At 38.6% G+C, this 17,768-nt stretch overlaps 1 protein-coding gene across 1 annotated transcript; it reads right to left on the reverse strand.

Moving 5' to 3' along the window:
• Positions 1 to 105: 105 nt before the first annotated feature.
• LOC103042417 (TLD domain-containing protein 2) lies at positions 106 to 17,482 on the reverse strand. The gene is made up of 6 exons (XM_022666463.2): positions 17,311 to 17,482; positions 7,127 to 7,366; positions 4,358 to 4,510; positions 2,805 to 2,900; positions 2,615 to 2,688; positions 106 to 1,468 (listed from the first exon to the last, which is right to left on the reverse strand). Exons 1-6 carry the CDS (start codon positions 17,338 to 17,340, stop codon positions 1,333 to 1,335), a joined length of 729 nt encoding a protein of 242 aa, XP_022522184.1. The 5' UTR covers positions 17,341 to 17,482; the 3' UTR covers positions 106 to 1,332.
• Positions 17,483 to 17,768: the final 286 nt, after the last annotated feature.

Raw genomic sequence — 17,768 nt, forward strand, 5'->3', positions numbered from 1 at the left:
ATATATATATATAGAGAGAGAGAGAGAGAGAGAGAGAGAGAGAGAGAGAGAGAGAGAAAGAGATGACTAGTACCTTTAAAAAAAAATCAATTTGCATATGCAAAATTAAAGAATCAGAACCAGGTTTTATTGGTGGAGTCTCATAGTGTCTCACAGTGTAGCATAATAAACACTTTACACTGAATTCCCTGCATCACACACACACACAAACACAAACACACACACACACTATAGACTATATAAATAGTACAAACTACAAGAGATAATAAAATAAAATAGCAAATGATAAAAATACAGTACATTGTCATTTATAATTTTTCACTTTTTGATCACAAAATTCTTAAAATATTCAGTAAAAACCAAAAATCTAAATATAATTAAAATGTAATTTTCATTGTTTGCAGTGTTTATAACCATAATGCCACAATGTATAGACAAAATATTGTGAATATATATATTTTAAAACATAGCAAAAGAGATTTCAAAGAACCTAATTAATAAAAAAAAAAAAAAATTATCAAAGCATTAATTGATTTAGTTTTCTTTTTGGAATAATAATTTGCTATCAAAAGTAAAAAGTCTTCAAATATATTCCCAAATATATACACACACATATACTGTATGGGTTTTTTAACTTTTTTTAAGAAGTGTGAGAAAAAGAAAAACAGAAAAACTACTTAATTGTGATTAAAATGCACTAAAACTACTTTTAAAATCAACTAAATGGCATCTTAATGGTTTCTTACTTTTTTTTTTAAGAAAAAGAAACGATATGCTGCCAAATCTGCCAATATACTACAAATCTTATTAATATTATTAACAAATCAGATTTTTTTAAAATGGATAATATAATCATAGAGTGTCTGTAGTGGCTGCACTAGACTAGAAGTTACAGTGAAAAACATTGTAAGATGTTTAACCATCAAAATGCCCTTTTTTAGGCTAAAATCTGACTTTTTAATGAAGATTTCAGGCCTGAAAATCAGTTTTTCTGAAAATCCTGCACATTTCTTTGCTGATAGCGCCATCTAGTGGCGGCACAGCCCGTCACAGTCCATCCTTCAGTCCCTCCAGCCTGCACTCACTGCACGTTTCCACAGCCCTGAGACTGAGAATCCTCCAGACCAGCAGCTCCTGATCCAGCTTAGTGCCTGAAGAGGCACTGCAGTGTAATCTTATTGGGAAAGCTTAGGCTCATCATCGCCAGACCTGGCACCAGACCCGGCACCAGACCCGGCACAGGTTGTGACAGTTCAGGCTGGCGCTGGCGAGGCCGACACGCCCCCGATCTTCCTCAGATACGAACAGAACGAAGCGTCTACAGAAGAAAAGTCAGACAAGAGCCCAAACCTCCAGCTCATTAATCACGAAATCTTCCTCAGAGGACAGAGTCTCGTTATCGAACGTGTCACACTTCTGACTCCGCCCCCTGATCAGGTCCCCGTTTATCCACAGCCCGAACCGACCTCTAAAAACCAGGAGAAGAACATTATTAATTAAATCAACCAATTAGAAAGAGTCTCAGCTCAATTAGGAATACAGTGGCTTTCAAAAGGTGTATTCATTCCCATCACTCCTCAGCGTTCCTATTTGCCCTCATACTGATTACACACACCTGGACTCTGCACTATAAATAATTCCCTCTATCTAGTAGGAGGACCTTACTCTGAGCGGAGGGGAGGAGCATACAACACCAAACACCTGTATAGTACTGTTATATAATCGTTAGCTATACATTAAAAATTGAGAAACGTTTGGCCAAAAGCCTAATACTGAATATCAAGCATCATTTTTTAATGCACTTTTTTATCCATTTTTTAATTGCATGAATTATATGTATTAAAATTACATTCTTTTGTGTCTTCTTTTTTTTAAAGGAAATCATTTTTGGCCAAAAAATATTCAGTGCGACCTATAGTATATAAAAAAAAATAAATAATAATAATAATAAATCAATTTGGAATACAGTGGCTTGCAAAAGTATTCATTCCCCTTGAACTTTTTCACCTTTTGTCACCAACCACAAACCTAAAAAAGTTATTTTTTTTTTCTCTCCCATTTTTCTCCCAATTTAGCTAGGCCAATTGTCCCACTGTCAGTCCCGTCACTGTCCGTCTGTCTATAATGCTTCCGAAACTCCATTTCCCATAATACACCTGCACTTAACTCTCCGGACATGCCGGATCACATGACTCATCAGTGTTCCCGTTCGCCCTCCTACTGATTATACACACCTGTAACCTGCACTATAAATAACACCCACTTTTACTCACTCCTTGCCCGGTATCGAATCTATTTCATATAGCTCTTCTATCTCACGTTTCTTCTGTGTTTTGTTTGTTTTGTTTCCGACCCTTTTTGCCTTTTTGACTATTTATTAGCTTCTTTTGATTCTGACCTTGTTTTGTTTTTTTTCGATTATCCCTTTGTTTTACTCTTTGCTGTTTTTGTTTATTTACGCTGCAATTTTGCTCCTTGCACTGCCTGCATATAACTACTCTTATCTGTTAAAGCCCTCATTAAATAAACCATTTTTATTGTATCTGCGCTTATCTGTTCCGTGATTGGCTGCCATCTATTCAGCTTTTACTGGTGTGAAAAGAGAGTGCCTCACCTTCCTCCCCCGAACAGCAGAGCGTCCATGCCTCCTTTAATGAAGTACGAGTTAACCCCCGTCCACTTATATACCTGCACAAATAATGTCATATTAATAGTTAAAAAAATACGGTAAAAATTCTAATTTAATAAAAGATGCAAAAGAAAAGAGAGATAAACGGGGTGGGAGGGAGGAGAGTTATACTGACCTGTAGATGAGGGGAAAAGGAGAACAGAAAGGTCTGCCCTGTGCCGTAGTAGGAGGAGCTTACTCGGAGAGGGGCGGAGCATACAACACCAAACACCTGAAACAGATAACATACATATTGTATAGTACTGTTATATAATCATTACTATACATCAAAATAAAATAAAAAAACATTTGTCCAAAAGGCCTGATACCGAATATCGAGCATTAATTTCATTATTTTACCATTTGTAAAATGTATTTTGTGTGTCTTCTTTTTTAAATAAAAAGCAATTACACCAAAACTATAACACAAAACATTTATTGAACACTGAATCGCTAACATTCCCAACATAAAAAAGTTAATTTCCTAAGCAAAACACAAACTGGATGCACCACATGAATAATGGATCACACTTACTGCAAGGCTGTTGCTAAGTGGTTGCTAAGGTGTTGCTATGGTACAGATGTTAGTTGCTAAAATGTTGCTAGGCTGCAAGATGTCGCTTGGTGGTTGCTAAGGTGTTTCTATGGTATAGGAGTTAGTTGGTAAGATGTTGCTAGGGTGCAAGAGGTTGCTTGGCGGTTGCTAAGGTGCTGCTACTGTATAGGATTTAGTTGCTAAGATTTTGGTCGGCAGTTGTTAAGGTGTTTCAATGGTACAGGAGTTAGTTGGTAAGATTTGCTAAGGTGTTTCTGTGGTATAGGAATTAGTTGGAAAGATGTTGGTTGGTGGTGGTTGCTAAGGTGTTGCTATAATATAGAAGATCATTGGAAAGATGTTGCTAGGTGGTTGCTAAGGTGTTGCCATCAAAAGAAGTGGGATTTTTTTTGTTATACTATGGAATGGCAGTGATAACTAAGGTGTAAAATCTCACTATTTAACACAATAAATTATTAATTAGGCAACTAATAGATAATAAACATTATACAGGTTTTCAATTTGTATATTTTTAATATTTATTGTAATAATAGTTAAATATTTGTTATTTCTAATATAGGTTACATTTTAGAAACTTCTACAGAACTTTATAACAATTAGATAAATTCAGCTTATCTTATGAACACTAATGTCGTGAAGTCCCTCCTCATAGGCTTCTCTGATTGGTCCTCTCATGTTTTGGCTCCACCTCCTTATCATCAATGCAAGTGCGCCTTATAATCCGTGGAGCCTTATAGTGCGAAAAATACGGTAAATCGAAACCGAAACTTCACATGAAGCGCTGCTTTTTAGCGCATTAGCGTCGGTTTAGGAGCATGACCTGTTCAGACCAGTATTGAATATAGACCACATTAAATCAGATAGTGTGTACAAACCAAAACTAGAGAAGTCAATGAAATTTATCCTAAATGAAAAACAGTATGGTTGTGCAGATAAATAAGGGGGAACGAGGGATGAAATATATCAAATAGGTGCAATAGAAGAGTGGGCGAGTAGAGCTGTGGATTACAGTTTGGGGACCTGTCCAAAAGAAGCTCAATATATGAAGTCAATAGGGTTGAAAATGAATGGCAGTGAATGGGAGGAAGGAGGGATGAAAAGGAGAAGTGTAGAGGGGAGGTCAGCAGGCGTACCTGGCCGTAGGTGTCTCGGAGGATCAGCACCATGCAGCGCTCCAGCTGTTCGGTGGCGCGGTACAGCGTCCTCAGACTGCTGCCGTGGGTTTGGGTCTGATAGATCAGCATCCACTCGCACAAACTGAGCACCTCAGGGAGGTGCTGAGAGAGCTGGATAAACAAACACAACATTCACACACAAATATTATAATATAACAGAAGTAATGTGTGTATTATAGTATTTTTATTCTGAAGGCATTTTCAGACGTTTCAGAGTTACAGAAGTGTAGATGAGTTTCAAAAGCAGGCTTCTGGAACCTTCTGTGTATCTCTATTCAGTGTTTTACTTAATCTTATTTCTTCTTAACTTTTATTTTAGTTCTTCTTTTAGTTTTATTATTTTCTTTTTTTTATTTTGTTTCCTTATTTTATTTTCATTTTATTTATTTTTTATTATATTATTATTTTCATTATTTTTAATAGTTTTGTATTATTGCTTTTTAACTTATTTTGATTTTCTTTTATTGTTATTACTATTATTTTTATTGCTTTTATTTTTATTTCATTTTTTTTTTTTATTGTATTATGTACAAGTTAGTTTTAGCTAATTTTAACTTATTTTTGTTGTATTAGTCTAACTTTCTTTTGATCTTAATTTTTTGTCAATTAAACCATACTTAATTATAATCACTAATTTTATTTTTATTTTTATATATTATTCGAATTCTACTTTTATTTTTTTTATCTATTTTTATATTTTATATTTTTTCTGTCATGTCAATCCCCTTTTCTGTAAAAGCTTGGCTTCATTGGAAATGAGGGCTGCCTTCAATGTACATCCGAGTTAAAATAAAGGTTGATTGATTGATATTCAGTGTTGGGCACGTTACTTAAAAAAAAAAGTAATTAGTTATAGTTACTTCTCCAAAAAAGTAACTGAGTTACTCCACTATAAAAGTAATTAGTTACCAGTAAAAGTAACTATTGCGTTACTTTTGTGTTACTCGCCTCCTTTAATTTTTACTTTGGCTTTTATTTGATTGCACACTTAAAAGTTTGGACACACCTAAATAAATAGTGAAGTGATCTATCAGACTATGAAGGAACACATAAGGAATCATGTAGTAACTTAAAAAAGTGCTATAGCTGCACAGCTGCACCAAGAAATGTGTGGGTACAAGAGAGAAGCTTGTCGTGCTAATGCTAACGCTAATGCTAATGCGTAAAAGCAAAAAGACGCATGAATTCTGATTTGACCGATTACATTAATGTCGCATTTCCATGGACTGGATAAATATCCAATTTAGTAGAGAAATGGGCGGAGCTTCTTCTGGTCATGGTGAACATAAGGCTTGTGTTGTGTACAGTAGTAAAGTTGTAGTAAAGTGGTATTAGTGAATGTAGTAACTCTGTATTGTAGTAGAGAAGTGGGCGGAGCTTGTGTTTTGTACAGTAGTAAAGTTGTAGTAAAGTGGTATTAGTGAATATAGTAACTGTATTGTAGTAGAGAAGTGGGCGGAGCTTCTTCTGGACATGGTGAACATAAGGCTTGTGTTGTGTACAGTAGTAAAGTTGTAGTAAAGTGGTATTAGTGAATATAGTAACTATGTATTGTAGTAGAGAAGTGGGCGGAGCTTCTTCTGGTCATGGAGAACATAAGGCTTGTGTTGTGTACAGTAGTAGTAAAGTTGTAGTAAAGTGGTATTAGTGAATATAGTAACTCTGTATTGTAGTAGAGAAGTGGGCGGAGCTTCTTCTGGACATGGTGAACATAAGGCTTGTGTTGTGTACAGTAGTAAAGTTGTAGTAAAGTGGTATTAGTGAATATAGTAACTATGTATTGTAGTAGAGAAGTGGGCGGAGCTTCTTCTGGACATGGTGAACATAAGGCTTGTGTTGTGTACAGTAGTAAAGTTGTAGTAAAGTGGTATTAGTGAATATAGTAGCTCTGTATTGTTGTAGAGAAGTGGGCGGAGCTTCTTCTGGTCATGGAGAACATAAGGTTTGTGTTGTGTACAGTAGTAAAGTTGTAGTAAAGTGGTATTAGTGAATATAGTAACTCTGTATTGTAGTAGAGAAGTGGGCGGAGCTTCTTCTGGTCATGGTGAACATAAGGCTTGTGTTGTGTACAGTAGTAAAGTTGTAGTAAAGTGGTATTAGTGAATATAGTAACTCTGTATTGTAGTAGAGAAGTGGGCGGAGCTTCTTCTGGTCATGGTGAACATAAGGCTTGTGTTGTGTACAGTAGTAAAGTTGTAGTAAAGTGGTATTAGTGAATATAGTAACTCTGTATTGTAGTAGAGAAGTGGGCGGAGCTTCTTCTGGTCATGGTGAACATAAGGCTTGTGTTGTGTACAGTAGTAAAGTTGTAGTAAAGTGGTATTAGTGAATATAGTAACTCTGTATTGTAGTAGAGAAGTGGGCGGAGCTTCTTCTGGTCATGGTGAACATAAGGCTTGTGTTGTGTACAGTAGTAAAGTTGTAGTAAAGTGGTATTAGTGAATATAGTAACTCTGTATTGTAGTAGAGAAGTGGGCGGAGCTTCTTCTGGTCATGGTGAACATAAGGCTTGTGTTGTGTACAGTAGTAAAGTTGTAGTAAAGTGGTATTAGTGAATATAGTAACTCTGTATTGTAGTAGAGAAGTGGGCGGAGCTACTGGACATGGTGAACATAAGGCTTGTGTTGTGTACAGTAGTAGTAAAGTTGTAGTAAAGTGGTATTAGTGAATATAGTAACTCTGTATTGTATATAGAGAAGTGGGCGGAGCTTGTGGTAATGGTGTTACCTGTTGAATCTGGCTGAAGGTGAGCAGTTTGCTCTCCTCTGAGAGCTTCAGTTCACACATCAGGTTCAGGTTAATCTCATCCAGTCCTAATAAGTGAGGAACACTCCATGTGCTGCTGTCCACACCTGGACTGTCCACCTGCTCATCATGGTGCTCCACTACGTGAAAATCTTCATCACCATCCTCCTCATCTTCAACACTGCTCTCTTGCCAGGGCTGGGAGAACTTGTTTTTCCTCACCTGTGAACAGGTAAAGATAGAACTGAAATGTATTAGTTTGTCATTAGATTTTAGTAAATAATCAACTTTTCTTGTTTTTTCCTACACAGTAAATGAATAGTGAAGTGATCCAGATTATGAAGGAACACATAACCCTGCGTTCACACTGGAAAGCGACAAAGCGACAGGCGACCATTCATTTCCTATGGCAGGGCGCGATTGGTCGCCGCGACACGCGAGAGGCGACAAAGCGACAGAGCGACAGAGCGACAAGCGACACGGAGATGAATTTTTCTCAACTCTATGCAAATGAGTTATGACGTGGTGAAGCGACATTCTAACCCGATTGGCTCCTAGCTTTTCTTTGGACCAATCACAAACAAGGCGGTTCGACGTCCTCTGAATTTCTAGTTTCTTTCCCGGTTCTTTCTGTTGAACGGGGTGGACCCTAATCAGTCTGTGGGAACGGCTGCGTTTCCAGCGCAGTTAAATCACAGAAACGCACAAGAGTCCAGCAAGTTTGGGAGTTATAGCTGGAGAATAAAGTGGCCGAGCGATTCCTTTTTTGTGCCTTTTTTCTTGTCGGAGGCTGGACCATGATAAACGCGGGCGTTGAGCTTGACACGCCCACAAGCGACAAACGCTGGGCAACACAAGCGACTCGTCGCGTTCCAGTGTGAACGCAGGGTAAGGAATCATGTAGTAACTTAAAAGTGGTCTTTACTTTGTTTTGCTGGGGCAGTCCTGATGAGTGCCAGTTCCATCCTTTTTTTCAGAGCTATTCACTGTATACCTGTAACTCTACCTCTTCACTACTTTACTTTAACTGATGCTCTCAAACACTTTATTAAGAGACAAGAAATTCAAGTAATTAACTCTTGATGAGTTCAGCACAGCTGTTAACTGAAAGCCTGAATTCCAGCTGACTGAGAAAATCCAGCAGAGATGTGTAAAACTGATCATCTAAACAAGAGGAGCCTCTTTTTAAGAAATAATTCCATAGGTTCTTCCTTCATAGTTTGGATGAGTTTAGTATTAATCTACAATGCAAAACATTATAAAATAAAAAATAAATAAATAAAAAAACGGGGCGAGTAACACAAAAGTAACGCAATAGTTACTTTTACTGTTAACTAGTTACTTTTATACTGGAGTAACTCAGTTAGTAACTCAGTTACTTTTTGGAGAAGTAACTAGTAACTATAATTAATTACTTTTTCAAAGATAAATTACTGATGTTTGGCGTCAAATATGGATATTAAACTTATTTGACGAATAAGTTTACACTGACGGATTCTTTAGTCCAGGTGGAGGCACTGTAATCAAATGAACAGGGTTAATAAATCTGCGGTGAAGAATGTTGGTTGTTAAATTGAGTAAAATGTACACCAATAAACCTATAACTTCTGGTATTTGATTATTTAAGAGTATTTTATCCTCATTAGTAACACGGATTCTGTGTAGTATCATAGAGTATGGTATTTTAATATACATTGAGAATCGCAGAATCACAGAATTGCGATATAATCATTAAAACTCAGTGTAAAAACCCATTTTAATATATATCTTAATGAATTCTGAATAAAATAAAATTAATTGTAGCTTTTATCCAATCAGAACAGAGGGTGTGCTTTAAACACAGCACTTAATGAACCACTTCTGACACCAATCTTTACATCTAAACTAATGATAAAAAAATTATACTGTATTTTTGAGAATTGATATAGTATTGGCTGTGGTTTAAAGGACTTTTACACCTGTTTTTTTGGTTATTTTGGAAATTAAGGTAGGTGTGGAAGGAATTAATTGACATCTCTTAAAATTTCTTCCCTCTGCTTTTATCTGGCATATTTTACTTGTATCTCCGGTTTTGTGCTGGTAACAAGGTTCCTGCCTGCCTTTCTTACTGCAGCTCTCATATAAAACTAAAAAATATCTAAAAAAAATAATAAAAATCACACATCTATCACCCCAGAGACAGACAGCAGAGCTCTCCCAGCGCCGGTGTCGGTCGGGCTAATGGCGATCTGGCTCTGCCTCGCCACAAAAACACATTGTTTAGTGCGTCCTGCAGGACCTGTGTGTAAATGGCTTTTCTATGGATTCCTCAAAGGGTGTAAAATGACTCAGTGGAGCTCAGTGCCTCTGTTATGAAGTCTGGCGTGGACTTATTGGGCATCTGGGGGGTAAAGTGAGCAAACAGTGATGCAAAAACCCACTGCAGATCCATACTGCAGAAAAAAAACCCAAACCCAAAACCTGAACATGCTACAGATAAGAGCAGCTAAAGCTGGGTTTGAACATTTTAATCAGAAAACAAACAGAACAATAATGATCTGATTCAGTCCATCCAAACCCACAGCCCAACTTAAGATAAATGTCTATCCATATCCAAAAAAAAACTGTCTACGTTTGACCATAATCCAACAAAATAGTCTTAATTTAAGAGTTTATTCTTAAAAAGGTCTGTAATTATCAGGCTGTGTCCTCAAAATGTGTAAATAAAATAGATTTTTTATTTAATTTATATTTATTTTGTCATAATCTAGCTGTATCCCAACAAAACAGTCTGAGCTGTATCATAATCCAACAAAATTCAACTTTAATCCAACAAAATAGTCTGAATTTAACGGTTTATGCCAACAAAATATGTAATTATTCAACTGTATTCCCACAAAATTGTCATAATCTGACTGTTTCCCAAACATTTTCTACCATAATTTGACTGAGGCACCAAAGGGTCTGATTTTCTCTATAGCCCAACATATTTTTTTCATAATCTCACTATATCCCAACAAAGTCTACCACAATATGAATAATACATACAACTGTATCTTGACAAATGTCTGTCATAATCTAGCTGTATCCCAAAAAATTGTCTGAACTGGACCATAATTCATTAAAATTCAACTGTAATCCAACAAATTCGTCTGAATTTAACAGTCTATCCCTACAAAAGTCTGTAATTATCAGACTGTATCTCCAAAAACATTCAATGTATCCCAACAAAATTGTCTGAATCAGAAAAAAAATATGCCACGATATGATTCTATTCTGGGACAAAACAAAAAAAAAAAGACATAAAACTGTTTCCCAACAAAGCAATCTGAATTTGACCATAGTCCAACAAAATTATGTCATAGTCTAAACATATGACAAAAAAAATAGTCTGAATTTAACAGTGTATCCCTACAAAAGTCTGTAATTATCAGGCTGTATTCCCACAAAATTGCATAATCTGAACTTTATCCTAAAAATTGTGGTGCTCCTTAGAAGTTCCCCCAAAAAGCCTTTGATCCAACTGTTACATTATTGTCGTACTTTTTCTGCATTTTAACTAAATTCTGTTGTAATTTGGCTCCATCCTGAAAGTTTGTCTGAATTCAACTCTATATGCAGAAAAAGTCATTATCCACTTCTGACTTCACATTCTGACTTTATCCTCACATCATTCTGAAAAATAATCTAGCTGCACCTCAAATATCATCATAATCTACTTGTTTTCTGACAAATTCCGTCATAATCCTGTAAACTGACTAATATTTATACTGATCTGGTAGAATCTGAAACAAGACTATAGACTATAACCTGAACTAAATTTTGTCCTAATTCAACTATAACTCAACATATTTCCACTCAAATACAACTAAACCAAACAGAAACTAAAACAAACATAATTAGACTGTAAACTAACACATTTTACACCTTAACCTAACTATAACCTGAAACAATTCTGTCCTAACTCAACCGTATTCTAACAAAATTCCATCCCACCCAAACAAAAATAGAGAAAAACAAATAGAAAACTTTATTTCATTTTTTTAAAAACTTTCTTTACTTCAGCTTTTTCCTTCTTATAACTCTAAAAAAAAATCTTTCAGTTCTCCAGTAGAGGCTGAATAAACCGTATTAAGATGAATAAGTAAATAATGAGCTTGGGGTTCAGGGGATTGTTATGGCTGGTGGTGACAGTAGCAGATGTTTCCTGATCATCAATAATTACCAGCTTTACAGACTGAGTCACTGTAGAGCCCCAGAACCACCGCCGCCTCCGCCGCGGTGGCCGGTTAACGGGGAGCGTCGTGGGGACGCAGGGCTGGGTGCAGCTGGAGGCTGGGGAGTGGAGGGATGGTGTGGAGGAACAGAGGGATGGAGTGGAGGAACGGAGGGATGGAGGGATGGGGTGGAGGGGACAGATTGACGGTGGAACTAAGCCACGCTGTCAGTGATGTATCAGCGAGCCGGGCGTGCTGCTTATTTGGGGATTCAATATGGCCGTGTTGGCAGGACCGGCGCTCTGACACATCCAGTTGAGCAGCTGCCAGAAAACTTCGCTCGTCTTCCTCGCTCTGCTCGAGGAATCCAGAGCAGACGGAAATTTCCAGACGGATTATTTTGGGCAGAAGAATATAAATAGTCGTGTTCTGGGAGTGAGCTGATTTCTATCTGCAGCAGTTTAAAAATCAATCAATCAATAAAAACAGTGTTTTCTGAATTTGTGATGATCAGAGAGACTTAAGTATCAAATCAATGTATAGATATTCATAATCATATAAAACATATAGAATAGTGTTTTTAATTGTAATGAATGGCAGTCAAACGTGAATGGATGGATTAATGGATGGCTGAATGGGTACAGGGGGGTGGGTGGATGGATGTATAGAGGAATGGGTAGGTGGACTGATTATAGAATGACTGGGTGGGTAAATAGATTGGGTACATGAATGGATGGATGGGTTGATGGATGGGTGGATGCATAGAGGAATGGATGAGTGGGTGATTTGACGGATGGATGGATGGGTGGATGCATAGGGGAATGGATGAGTGGGTGATTTGACGGATGGATGGATGGGTGGATGCATAGAGGAATGGATGAGTGGGTGATTTGATGGATGGATGGATGGATGGGTGGATGGATGGATGGGTGGATGCATAGAGGAATGGATGAGTGGGTGATTTGACGGATGGATGGATGTGTGGATGGATGGATGGGTGGATGCATAGAGGAATGGAAGTGAGTGGATGGATGCCTTCATTGACAAATGGGTAGGTGGATAGATGAGTTGATGGATGGGTTGATGGATGGATGGACAAATAGAGGAATGGGTGAGCGGGTGAGTGGACAGATTAATTGGTGGCTGAGCGAACGGTGGGTAAAGGAATGGGTGGATAAATGGGTAGGTGCATAGAGGGATGGGTAGATGGATGGATTTTAGATGAATGGAAGAATGACTGTGGTTAAATAGATTGGGTACATGAATGGATCGATGGATGGGTTGATGGGTAGGTGGATGAGTTGATGGATGGGTGAGTGAATGCTGGGTAAAGGAATGGGTGGATAAATGGGTAGGTGGATAGAGGAATGGGTAGGTGGACAGAATAATATGTATGGGTGAATAGTGGGTAAAGGAACGGGTAGATGAGTGGACAGATGAATGGGTGGCTGGATAGATGGGTGGAAATATGGTTGGTAAGAAGTGGGTGGATGGATGGCATCATGGATAATTGGGTAGATGGACAGAGGAATAGGTAGGTGGATGGATTTTAGGTGAATAGAAGAATGTCTGGGTGAAAGTGTGGGTAGACAGTTTGGGTACATGAATGAATGGCTGGTTGGATGCACGGGTAGATAGGTGAATGGATGGATGGGCGAATGGTGTGTAAAGGAAAGGTGGATGAATAGGTAGATGGATGGACATATGAATAGATTCAAGGGTGGATTAATGGGTAGGTGGATAGAGAAATGGGTAGATTGGTGGATGGATGGATGGGTGGAAGGATGGATAGGCAAATTGTAAGTAAAGGAATGGGTGGATGGATGGCTTAATGGATAGATTGATAAAGGAATGATAGGGTGGATGGAAGGGTAGATTGATGGACGTATGGAGGGATTTTGTGGGCAGATGAATGGGTTGGTGGGTAAAGCAACGGGTGGGTGGGTGGATGGATAAAGGAATAGGTGGATGGGTAAGAAATGGGTGGATAGATTGAGAGCTTCTTCTTAGATCGAGACATTATTCACGTTCTTAGTTGTTTTTGAGTTAGATGGTTTTATTTTTAAAGCCAGAACAATTGTTTTATCAGTTTTACTGGAGGAAAGGAAAACTCTACAGAAGCACAAATAAATAAATAACTAAACTCACTCTGTCTACAACACTAAAGTCTCTATTGCTGAATGTCAGAAGATGAAATACAAAGAGCTACAAATCCCATCATGCTCCACAGCAGCAGCTCAGCCCAGGCCTTCAGCAATTCAGTCACTTCAATAAGAAATCAACCCAGTTGTTTATTTAGCCTTAACTCTCTCTCTCTCTCTTTCTTTATTTCTCTTTTTACACTGTGTTAACAGTCTGAACACGCCAATCCCGACCGGTCATCTCCTGCTCTATTTCTGCTCGTCCACTTTGATTTGAAGCTCTATTGTCATTTCTGCTGCTTGTTATCTCATCCATTACACACAGGATTAGCATGTTTACGGTGAACGGGGTGCTAACTGCGCCTCTATTCATACTGGATAACCGGGGCACGTTTTTAAAGGTCTAAAGGTGAGTACAGCGTTTTCACACCTGAAAGTCAGGAACAGAGACCAGACCAAACAATGTATTCTGTACATTTAGATTCGGTTTCACTCTGCAGTTTAGTGACTGAGCACAATAAACAACTTTACTACATCCTGCCATCATTACTAACCTACATGGGCGGAGTCTCCCTATAGCAGGGGTGTCCAAATTTTTTTTGTTGGGGGCCAGAAGGAGAAATATATTTGAGGTCACGGACCAAAGACTCTGTAATAAAACAATTAATGAAATATACCACTTTAAATAATACATTTTCCTGATTACTTTCATTTACACACCATTTTACTTGACTTACTATCTTTATCTTTGACAGTGTTGTGTACACTAAGATTTTTCAAATTGATGTTTAATTTCCTGATGTCTCTTAATATTAAACTCCTTAATTACAGCTTTTAGACTCTTTGGCCTGTTTTTCTGCGCTAGAAATGCGCACTCTCTCCGCTTTTAGACTCTTTGGTCCGTTTTTCTGCGCTAGAAATGCGCACTCTCTCCGCTTTTAGACTCTTTGGCCCATTTTTCTGTTCTAGAAATGCTCACCCTCTCCGCTTTTAGACTCATTGCCCCGTTTCTGACACCTAGCGTTCAAACTTTGAATCTCACATTATAAAAACCTGCTTAACAGCGGGCCAACTTTCATTCTATTTCTAAAATACCTCGCGGGCCGCTCCAAAACAGGAAACGGGCCGCAAATGGCCCACGGGCCGTAGTTTGGACACCCCTGCCCTATAGTATACACTGATTGGTTTGAAGAATGTCAGTGTAGAAAGTTGTTATTTCCGGGTGTTGTGACGAATTCTGACTTCCTGCCAGACTCTGCATCCCTGGATCCCCAACAGATTCCCCTTGAATTGCTATAATTTCTGTTTATAAATAAGGGTTAATCTACAGTTACAGTAGATACAGAATCACCAGCACCATAATCTGTATCCAGCACTGAGAAACTGACCCAGTACAGAGGGCCAATATAGTCATATACACAAACACTAACCAGGGCCATTTTTAGAGAAATTTTAGAGTATCCAATACATCTGATCTCCATGTTTTTGGACTGTAGGAGGAAACCAACGCAGAAGCAGGGAGAACATGGAAACTCCACCCAGATAGGGACTTGAACCCAAGACCCCAGTGCTGGGGTTAACCACCATGCTGCTGCTTTTACTTCTATTCGGGGACTCTAACATTTCTGAGTAGAATCTGACGTGTGAAGGCAGTTTAACTTTACGATTTTGGGCCTAAAATTGATTTTAAAATGTCTGGTGAGTGTTAAAAAGGAAATGATGTTTTGAGGGAACTCATGTACGGTCACTGCTGGGGGAGAACAGTAAATAAAATGGCTTTATTTGTGTTGTAAAGAATCCAAACAGGTAAAACACCCCCACCCCCACACTCTACATGACTGCTGTAAACTACTACATTGTGTTAGAAGCCAATGGAATCCCCTCCAGGCCTGACTGGGTGGGGGTTTCTAATAAAATGGCCAGCACAAAGTTGGGCCTTCTAACTAAAGAGGCACAATGTAGGGGATCTGAGAGGAAATAGGAGTTTCTAATAAAGTGGCCAACGCATGGTAGGAGATTTTAAACACAGTGGCCATCCCCCAGTAAGTGTGCTCTACAAAATGGCCGGCACAAGTGGGGGTTTCTGATAAAATGGCCAACACATGGTTGGGTTTTTTATTTTTATAAAGTGTGGCCAGCATGTGTAGGGGTTAAACATAAAATAATAAAATAGCAAAGTCACAAATAAAGTTCTGCTACAATGTCGAGCCATTTTATTAGAACCAGCTATATCATTAGGAATGTGATGGCCATTTTATTAGAAACCCCAATTTCCAACAAAATGGCCTTCTCTCTCCACACTCAACTGAACTGCCTGTAACCAACTCTATTGATCTTATTGATCAGTGATTATCAGTTAATCCTATCTAATAGTGACTGAAACAATGAAGTAATATTTAGATCAATACTGAATCAGTTTCATTACAACAGTCTGATCACTGCTGTCAGACTTCAAAGACTGGGGGTTCATCTTCATTTACAGGAAGATAAGCCTCTAATGTTACAGAAACAACTTTCCAGAAATGTTCTGAAAATGTGACACGAAATAATATTATTAGAACGTTTCTCACATAGATGAATACTAACAAAGTAACAAAACTAAAAATTAAAACATTGACACCAGTTACCAGAACGTTTAAAAACATTAATTAAAAACATTTTAACAACATACAGAATGCTTGACAGATTTAACGTTTAAGAACATTAACTGTAACATTAAAACATTATACTAACTAAAAATTGTTAACTGATTGTCCGTAAGATCAGTAAAAACAAGCTGTTGACCAGTAAAACCAAGCTGTTGACCAGTAAGATCAGTAAAACCAAGCTGATGACCAGTAAGATTAGTAAAACCAAGCTGTTGACCAGTAAAACCAAGCTGTTGACCAGTAAGATTAGTAAAACCAAGCTGTTGACCAGTAAAACCAAGCTGTTGACCAGTAAGATTAGTTAAACCAAGCTGTTGACCAGTAAAACCAAGCTGTTGACCAGTAAAGCCAAGCTGTTGACCAGTAAGATTAGTTAAACCAAGCTGTTGACCAGTAAAACCAAGCTGTTGACCAGTAAAACCAAGCAAATTGACCAGTAAGACCATGCTGTTGACAAGTAAGACCAAGCTGTTGACCAGTGGTACCAGTAAAACCAAGCGTTTGATCAGTAAGACCAGCAAGGCCAAGCTGTTGATCAAAATGACCAAGCTGCTGACTAGTAAGACCGGCAAGACCAAACTACTGACCAGTGGCTGACCAAGCTGTTGACCAATAAGACCAGTAAAACCAAGCTTTTGACCAGTAGTACCAGTAAGACCAGGCTACTGACCAGTAAGATCAAACTTTTGAGCAGTAAGACCATGCTGTTGACCAGCATAAAACAAGCTGTCTAAAAAGACTAAGCTGTTCCCCAGAAACGATCAACCTAAGGACCAGTAAGACCAAACTGTTCACCAGTAGGCCCGGTAGAATCAACCTATTGACTATTATAATCAAGCTGTTGACCAAAATGACCAAGCTGTTGACCAGTGGTACCAGTAAAACCAAGCTGTTGTCCAGTAACACCAAGCTGTTGACCAGTAGAACCAGTAACACCAAGCTGTTGTCCAGCATAATCCAACTCAAATGCTGTTAAACCAGTTAGCTTACCAGTATAGGGTTTATTTTCAACAGGATGAGCGGATTTCCCCCACTTTCACCATCAAAAACCAGTTTAGACCATCAAAAACCAGTTTCCAGCCCAAACTGGTTTACATGCTGCCTTTCAGGTGGCACCAGTTTGAGCCAGTCCTGATATACAGAACCCTAAATCCCAGTAAACTAAACCAGTGATTACTCACCTTGAACTGGAAGCGCAGGGACTTGAGCATCCTCGTGCGTGCAGGTACTCCACAACACAGGTAGGTAGCTGATATACAGGTGAGTGCACGTGCAGGAGGAGTGTGTAAGAGTGTGTGTATGAGCTGGTGTGTGTGTGAGTGTGTGAATTTATGTGCTCACAGGGAGCTCGTGCTCAGCAGAAGACCCCCTCACCCCCTCACCTCTAATCTAAGCCACGCCCCCTTCAGCCCCTACACCCCCTGACCCACGTCCACACTCTCACACTGCGTGTGTGGCCGAGCGTGTGCACGTGTGCGTGCGTGCATGAGTGTGTGTGTGTGTGTCCGTCCTGTCCCATTGATAACAGTGAACTCAATCAGCAACACACTGCAATTCCTAAAGCCACCGCCAGGCTGCGCCACAGAGCCACGCAGAGATGCGTATTTTTATTTATTTATTTATTTGTTTATTTATTTGT

Source organism: Astyanax mexicanus, chromosome 13, assembly GCF_023375975.1.
Source record: "Astyanax mexicanus isolate ESR-SI-001 chromosome 13, AstMex3_surface, whole genome shotgun sequence".
Lineage (NCBI taxonomy): Eukaryota > Metazoa > Chordata > Actinopteri > Characiformes > Acestrorhamphidae > Astyanax > Astyanax mexicanus.